Raw genomic sequence first — 8,949 nt, forward strand, 5'->3', positions numbered from 1 at the left:
GGCGAACTCCCTTCCGTTTTTCGTCAGTATTTCCAGAGTGAATGCCAAATATGCATGCTGTTGTGTGTGCCTGCAAATGGGTACCTAGCGTGTCTTTAAAATAACTAAGGACAGGATTGACAGGTACGTTTTCACAATGCGGTCCGTCAATTTCACAACACGGCCAGCGCGACGTCCGAGCGTGGAAGTTGGTGCTAATGCATTCCAGGAATATATGCAGTAAGAAATGCTCTTGACAATATTGGCATGTTTTTCAATGCATTTTGTAATGCATTATAACATCAAGTTCATGGTGGCGTGGCCGAGATCGTTTCATGTCCAGTTCGTAAAAGGTTGACTGAAGCAATCTTGGGCCACCTCAACGTTGTCACATGCACAAATGCCGATATGTGAGTTATGTCCTTGGTCGAAGTTGTACCCTAAGCGTAATGGCAGCTCGTGTTTACTGCTCTTGTCAAGCAATACGTGTGGATAATTCATCAATTACCGATTGCGCCCTTAAGCTGTTTCTACGGAAAATCAGCTGCTGCCGGCCAAGCGCGATGGCATTACAAAACATTCAAAATTTGAAATTCTAGACCTCACCTTACCTTAAAGATATTGGTCTGGGGATCATTCCCACAATATTGCTCTCTATGTTATCCACCCGCCGTGTGAGTTTCGCCACTCCACGTTTCACAATTATTAAAACGGCAGGAGAAGACCCGCCCCCTGCCCCCATACGCTGCGTAGAATTATGAACAGCCCTCCCGCTCATGGTAAAGGGATTGGGCATATTTAACAATAGTTTTCGACCAAAATATGTAGAAACTTGCAACGTGCCCTTTTGCCTCATTTGCTTCGTTCTTATCTTGGCTTTTAGTATGGTGCTGCAGTCAAAAGCCAAAACAATATGGTGCCTCGGGTAGTTGACTAGTTTCTCCGAAACGGTTTGAAGGAGCTGGTTGACGCCTTCTGGTTTTTCCTAGCATCTTTTTGACTTATTGAGTCAAAAGTTTGGGTAATTATATAAACAGGGAAATTCCAGGGCTTGGTGTTGTGAGGAACATGCATTGAAGTTTGGTGACCAAGTTTGAAGACCAAAGGTAGGCATCCAAACTTGTTTTGGAATAAGGTGGGAAACCTTCCTGAAAGCACTTACAACCTGTCGTAGTATTACACTCAAAACCTAGCCCTAGCCAAATCTGATGACATTTTTTAAAGATTATGCTGAGCCATTGAACATTTTGCTTTGCCTTCCCGGCGACAGACGTTCCTTCCCAGCTCCCGCGTGGTAAGTGTTGCAGTCTCACTATGATGACTTGAGCGAAGCCAGAGAGCTGGCCCGCACGTAACCTCTCGGGCGAGACGACCATTACATTACTAGCACAGGGGTGGCCACACCGCAGCCGAAAAGGCAGTCGGTGCATGCTCTGGCGACGACTTTACTTCCTAAGCTCTGAATCAGCACCTGACATGTTGGCTTGTCCCTTCATTGTGCGACCATTCGGCTTTCCACAAATCTTGAAATGTTGGTGCGTTGGAATGTTATCTTCGACAACGATGGCTTTGCCTTAATTAGCCTTGCCTAAGTGGCCATTTTATCCAAACAGTCATTCATGCATGCCGTTTAACCACGTTCGTCCTCGTGCATTTCTTCGCTTTTCTTGACAATGCCACATTTCATTGACCTGAACACTTGCGTGTTATCAGAACATTCCAAATAAAAATATGAATTCCAACAAAGTAAAAAATGTAGCGATGTAGTATACTACGGGTTTGTTCACATGCAAGGGCAGGTTTCGAACACCGCTTGAGGGGAGCAACCCTGTCTTGGGAGGCCAAAATCATGATTGTCAAGATTTAAAATTGACAAATGAAAAAATGCCAAAATTTCAGCTCACAGAGGTGTCATGCTTAAAAAAGCACACTATTTTTATTTCCTTTGCGTAAAGAAGTGTTCTAAAACAAACTTTGCTTAGTCAAAGGTGCTCAAAATTTCTTGTAAGTCCAGAAACGTGTCATTTTTTGCCCAACTTGACCTATTTTGGGTTGATCCGATGCATACCGATATCCTCGACTGGTGGCGACACACCTTACGTGTTGGACTAAGGCTTATTTGATTTGGCCCACCATCCCCGATACAGTGCATCTGTCGCGATTGCGATACTGAGCTCTTTTTATACGCATGCTCAGCGTACGGCTACATTTTTATTAAAGCAGAGAACGAAACTAGCTGACATGCGGTGTACATCGTCACGCAATCCTCTGACGACGGTACAGCGATAGAGATATAGGCGCGAAGAGACCTAAGAAGCCGAGTGCTGACGATGATGATATTTAATCCTCTTAACACAGCGATCAAATACACGCAATGTTGTGCAAACCGATTGGTTCGAAGGCAAACCAATAAAAAATGGCCGAAGATCTTTCCGGGGAGCCTGGTCGTGGTGGGTGTTCAGCATTGGACAACTAAGACTAAACAAAAAGCGCGGGTAACAGCAGACTTGTTGCCTGTTATGCCAGACTGCACGGGGAAATACGTACCCTTCACATATCGCGAGAGCTCGGTTGGGCTTGTTGGGCTAATTACATGCGCCAGGATCAGCATATGAAAAGGCGGGTTATCTCTGGTTTCCTCTTCTAATTTTGTGCCGAATATGAAACAAAATATCCCCAACTGTCATGTAACACTTGTTTGCTTATAGTTCCTAATAACAACTTAAAACTTTTTAAGTCGCAAAAACATTATGATCCGGTGAAGCGACCGCTGAACGATGTGACGTCAGCAAATGAAAACCAGAGCTGGCAGCCAGCCAGCGGGCGCCAACTTCCTTCGTTCATATCGCGCTGCTTTCCTTTGTTGTGTGTGAAGTGATATAGTAATGTTTTGTGGGTGCTGGGGGTTGATATCTGTCCAGTTGGAAGCTGCAGTCAAGCTTGGGAAATTCCGGGAAAGTTGGCACGGTAAAACTATCAAAACGGTTGTCGTTTAATCGGAAAGTCCCAAAATAATGGCGATTTCAAACATGACTTGTGTGACTGCTGCCCCATCTACCATACAGCATTCCCAATTCATGGCTGCAGCGCGCTTGCTTCAGAGACGAGATAGGCTGTGAGCGGTATAGCAGGCCGTGAGCGGTGTAGCAGGCCTTGAGCGGTATGACAGGCTGTGAGCGGTATGACAGGGTGTGAGCGGTATGGCAGACTGTAAGCGGTATGGCAGGGTGTGAGCGGTATGGCAGGCCGTGAGCGGTGTAGCAGGCCTTGAGCGGTATGGCAGGCTGTGAGCGGTATGACAGGGTGTGAGCGGTATGGCAGACTGTAAGCGGTATGGCAGGGTGTGAGCGGTATGGCAGGCCGTGAGCGGTATGGCAGGCTGTGAGCGGTATGGCAGGCTGTGAGCGGTATGGCAGGCTGTAAGCAATATAGCAGGCTGTGAGCGGTATGGCAGGGTGTGAGCGGTATGGCAAGCCGTGAGCGGTATAGCAGGCCGTGAGCGGTATGGCAGGCTGTGAGTGGCGGTTCAGTGGAGTGGCACCGGTGACGTCATGTTCATATGGCAGAGCACTGGTCCAGAGTCAGGCTGCAGGGCCGATTTCCCTGACGGTCTAGCTGCTCCAGAAGTCAGAAAACAGTGGTGAGCCACTGCTGGGCATGGCCCACCAACCACATCTTGCGCTGATTTTTAATGCGAAGATCACAATTGTGTGGCGATTTTGCTGTGACGACCACGCTTTTGCTATACTGAGATGTAAAACGTCTGCATCATGACGCGACATTGCAGTTCATAAAGGAAGTCCAAAGCGCGGTAAGCATGATGCACGACTGCAGCCCCCGCAGGACTGGCAGCTCCCACTGGCCACCACAACATTTTAATGATTATTTGTATACATTTCTCTGGGACTAACACATACGTGCTATGTCAAGCTGGCACGTCAATTTCTCCAGTCATCTCAGGGGATCAGGGCTTTTCAGTGTGATTCATACTGACAAGTAGTAAGGTCTTAGGTCATTTCTGCATTCAGCAGCCATACACAAAGACATCCTGGATATGTTTGGCAATGAGGTCTCCAACGTATATGGCACTGGCATCAGCCATCAGACCTTAGGCCTAGCCACTGGTTTGTTGGTCCTGAATAAAGTGCAGAAGACCATCGAGATCACCAGTGGAAACCAGACCTTCATTACTGCTAAAGATAACATAGAAAGTAGCATCAGCAGGTGTGACACTTTTGAAACTGGCGGCGGAGGGCGGGGCTGGGTCCATGCGGTTGAGCAACCGACTCCGAAACCTGATTTTTTCCCAAGTTCTCTGCCACCTTAACTTGCATTGCTGATGTCTTTTTCGTATTTGATTCAAGTTTTATTTGTCCTGCTTTGGAATGACTTCCCATCTCCAGGTAACGTGATTATGCATTTTTGCAATACTCAAAATGGGTTAGTTCAAAGAAAAGAAACATCACGGTATTTCGAGCCCTTGGGAGCGATGAGAACAGGCGCCCTCCATCTTTCGTCGAAGTTGACCCGAGGTGAAAAAGACTGTTTTATGCAGAATGACGTGCCTGACATGCAGTTGAGAACCTGCAGAAAAGTTTTGGGTACACTACTGTGATATGCCTAAAAAGACAAGCAAGACTATTCCTGTCTTGATTGATAAATCTAGTACCTTTAGTAGTCACAATTTTATTGGTGTGGAGCGACTGATGACTACTGCTGCCGCTGATCATGTTTTACCATCCCATTAGTATTTGAACACCACCAGAGTCACGACCGTGTGAAGAATATTCTTGCCACTGTTGAGAGAAACATCGGCTAACTTTTATCTGGACCATCCTGTACTTTTAAAAGCTGCTACATATTGCAGTCAAATGCTTTTCATCCCAATCCAAGGTGTCATCGTGTGAAAATCTGTTAACAGTTTGCAGATTGGCCTAACACATGAAAAAGCTGGCAAAATAACACCTTTGGGAACCTACAGAATGCTATTTGGTACAAAAGGAGCAGGATCATGATAATTATTCGTCTAGGTCTAGGAAGTGGCATAGCCCAGATGTCACCCAGAACGGGGCTGAAGCATAACAAAGGGCGCCACTTCGTCGCATATAGGCCCTGTTTTTAATCTGCGGACCATCCTAAGCTTGTAATGCCGTTTTGATGCTTGAAGCGCCGTATGTTGATGTTTCAAACTTTCTACGGCAATCGCGCCCTTATTCGCCGTTTTTCACAAGACGAATGGATTGGAGGCGGGGGAGATGAGGGGGAGGGGGAATCGGGGACACCCCTGCGATTTCCAAACCAAAAGTAATATAGACTGGCGGGAAAAGCCAGTGGTTTGGTCTCAGCGAGATCTTGGGATGAGTTATAAGTGTTGTGTTGCTTCGTCAAGAATTGGCCCCACTAGCCACAACAAAGGTGAATTTTTCCCACATCCTGGGATATTTCAGCTTGGCGCACCAACTTATAAAAGTCATGCATCGCTTTAACATATGATTTATGCATGTTATGTGCATGTTTAGTTCAATTTTGAGTACGCAGGCATGTAGGCTTGTGTGATTTGAGCAAACATTGGGGACGTGAGTGACCGTAAATACCACCGTGTCTTTGGCACCGCCGGCGATCGGCAGACCCTTCGGCTGCCACCCGCCGGCCGCACCGACCGCAGATCTCCGTGCAGGGTCGTAAGCAAAACATCTCTACTCGGAAGTCAGAAATGACAGATACGTTTTTGGTTTAAAGAAACACGTGCAGTGAATGCTCCAGGGAATGGTGAAAAATTGGCGGCAATTTCACACCACATTGGGAGAGATGGGCGGAAAACCTACCAGAGCAACGGTAGAGACGGTTGGTATGCCAAAATGCACTGGGGCCTTCGCTGTCATTGGGCCCCGCCTTCTACAAGGGGGAGGGGATGTGACACGACCACATAAACCCCACTTCATTGGCTACACCACTGGTCATGCCTGTCAGTCCGCCCGTCTTTAACCCTCATGGAGGCTGAATTGGTTAAAAAGGTTCCTTTATCGGAACACTTCTTTATCAAACGTTCGTTTATAATTCTGACATGTCGACTCATGGGCTCAGCAGGTCCGGCCAGCGACTCCACGGTCTTCCGTGTGGCTTCGGTACACTGCACACTGTGTGCGGGGTGGGGGTGGGGGCTGTCTGTCTGGTCAGGATGACTGAGCGCTCCCAGGCCCTATTCGAGCGGCTCTCAGGCCCTGTTCGAGTGGGCTGTCTCTCTGGTCAGGATGACTGAGCGCTCTCAGGCCCTGTTTGAGCGGGCTGTCTCTCTGGTCAGAATGACTGAGCGCTCTCAGGCCCTGTTCGAGCGGGCTGTCTCTCTGGTCAGGATGACTGAGCGCTCACAGGCCCTGTTCGTGCAAGCTATCTCTCCCGTTATATTTACTGAGAGTTCTTAGGCCCTGGTTCGTGCGAGCTGTCTCTCTGGTCGGAATGACTGAGCGCTCTCAGGCACTGTTGGTGCAGGCTCTCTTCCATCAAAATTACTGAGAGTTCTCAAGCCCGGTCCGTGCGGGCTGTCTCGTTCTTCAAAGTTACTGAGCGTTCTTGAATTGTTTAGCGTTGTTGAGAACTACGGTAAGCCGTTTGGTAAGTTTTTCGCGCCGACTTTCCTGCTGATGCTGCTGCCATTCGATGCCATCCGATGCCGTCCGATGCCGTCAAGTGCCGTGCCGAGACCGGTGTATCCTTGTACCCCATCCCCCGACTTGTGTACCTTCGTCCTTCCCCCGACCAGTGGTACTCCACATGCCCCGCTGATCCCATGCCGTCCCGCTACCTCACCAGAGGGTCTTGTTGTTTTCCACCGAGCTACCAATCTGTGCAACCTGGCACTGCCTGTTACCTTCCTCTCGATGGGAGTGGGGGAGCTGCCTGTTACCTTTCTCTCGATGGGAGTGGGGGAGCTGCCTGTTACCTTCCTCTCGATGGGAGTGGAGAAACTGTGCAGGCGAGGCAATGGCTCATTTGAACGCGTTTTAATACGTTGTGTGACGTATGAAAAATGACGTTATCAAAGCTATTGTAATTTGTGTTGCCTGCAGCAACGTACGTGGTCACGATTCGCATTCTTTCATGGATCTGTGCGTGTTCAGTCAGCTAAGTTTTCTCCTTTTGTTTTCAGCCTCGGAGCGCGCCAATTACCCCGCCTGGCTGCAAAGTAAGGAATTGCCTTTAAGCGCGCTTTCCTCTCCTGGCCCTGGTCGCCCTGCCCCGCTGCCTCACGCGGCAGCCAGTAATGCCCGGTCCTGATCAACACCAGTCCTGTTCGACAACTTCTGCACTCGCCCCTGGCGGCCGGCCCACCCGCGTATCTTGCTCTGTTTCACGGCCTGTGCTACCTCAGTTGACTTTTATGCCTCGAATTACCCCTATTCTACCCTTTATGACCTATCCAAGTGTTCGGGATAGCATGCCGGGGTGCTGACGACGTAACGCGAACGTCGGTGGGCTCCTTTCACCTAGCGGAGAAATGTGTACTCGAAGTGTGGACAGTGATCATCAGGGTATTCACCAGGATTAGTCGACGAGTTGGTTTTGGTGCAGATGCTGGGATTCGATAACCTTGCTTTATTGATAATTGAGAATGATATGCACTTCTTATGCGGTTGGCTTGTGTATTTCATTATCTCATCACAGCTAATTTGCAATCAAAGTGCGCTTGGTCTTATCGGAAATTTTGAATTTAATCGTGGACTTATTAACACCCAAGCTACTCGTCTCCGCCCAGTGCCCATGCCCTTGCAGTGCCTTGCGTGACATTTGCACGCCCTTGATAACGACACTGTGTCTGAGCGTCTCTCCCCGCGTGCCCTCAGGTCATGGTCCGCACGGCCTGCGGCGACGGGGCCGGCAGACGTACACCCGGTACCAGACACTGGAGCTGGAGAAAGAGTTTCACACGAATCACTACCTGACTCGCCGGCGCCGGATAGAGATGGCGCACCAGCTCTGTCTAACGGAGCGACAGATCAAGATCTGGTTCCAGAACCGACGCATGAAGCTCAAGAAGGAGATCCAGGCTATCAAGGAACTGAACGAGCAAGAGAAGCAGTCGCAGGCGTCCAAGTTGGCTGCGGGGGGTAGCAAACTCCGACGAGAAGCCGACGCAGCAGCCGCTGCTGGGCGGCGCCGACCCAGCGTTGGCCCAGCCGCCCAGCAGCGCCGCGATGCCCAGCGGCGCCGCGCCAGCCCCGCCTCACCCCAGCTCAGTGGCCAAGTAGACCTGCTCCTACTGCGTCTCACAGGTGAGGCCACCCAACCAACAAAAGCGCACAGGTCCCTCGCAGCGGTATTCTGAGTTGGACCAGTGTCCGGTGGTGGCACGTTCTGGCTAGTTATTTTCTTGCCTGACATGTGGTCAGGGCGGTTCACCGCCACAGTGTCCCACAGACGGGCCCCTCTCCTCGCGCCAGCGCTCCATCTGAAAGTCGCGGCGTCCGATGCCTCGCGGCACCGCGGCCCTGTTCGAATTCACCCGCCGTGGGCCGGGCCAGCGCCGGGGCGACGCGCAAGCACATCGCAGGGGGCGGAGCTTAAACGGAGGGAACTACTTTCAACATGGCGGCCAGTCGATGGTTGGTGGCGGCGACGGTGGTTAGATTTGGAGATTCGGCAAGTTTGTTTGGATAATGCTTCTAGTGATACTGAGTTCTTTGCGTCTCTGAGTGAAAGAAGCAGTGAGAGATAGGCCTGGCAAGTACGTTCTGAATGTGATAGTGGCGTCACAGGTCAAGCTGAGACGTTGCGCAGTTAGTGTGGGCGCACTGCTTCGAACTGAGCTGTGCCGAGTTCCCCGAGCCGCCTCTCTCTCCGTGTAGAGGAAAACTGAACGTATTGCGTGGCATGAATGTATTTCAGGGCAGTGAAAGCCACGACCAGTGTTGACCTAATGCACTCAAAATGCTGTCACAGCTTGTGTAAGACACGTGAATACGATTGCAAGTA

The 8,949-nt window shown here is 49.9% G+C and overlaps 1 protein-coding gene across 1 annotated transcript in view; it reads left to right on the forward strand.

Annotated features, from left to right (window-relative positions):
* Positions 1-8,429, forward strand: part of LOC119090893 (homeotic protein ultrabithorax-like) — a 46,180-nt gene extending 37,751 nt beyond the window's left edge. The window contains 2 exon segments of the mRNA XM_037213658.1: positions 7,821-8,084; positions 8,395-8,429. Coding sequence (XP_037069553.1) covers positions 7,821-8,084; positions 8,395-8,429 — 299 coding nt within the window.
* The last annotated feature ends 520 nt before the right edge of the window (positions 8,430-8,949 follow it).

This window comes from Pollicipes pollicipes, unplaced genomic scaffold, assembly GCF_011947565.3.
Source record: "Pollicipes pollicipes isolate AB1234 unplaced genomic scaffold, Ppol_2.1 Scaffold_1163;HRSCAF=1353_pilon_pilon_pilon, whole genome shotgun sequence".
In the NCBI taxonomy this organism is placed as follows: domain Eukaryota; kingdom Metazoa; phylum Arthropoda; class Thecostraca; order Pollicipedomorpha; family Pollicipedidae; genus Pollicipes; species Pollicipes pollicipes.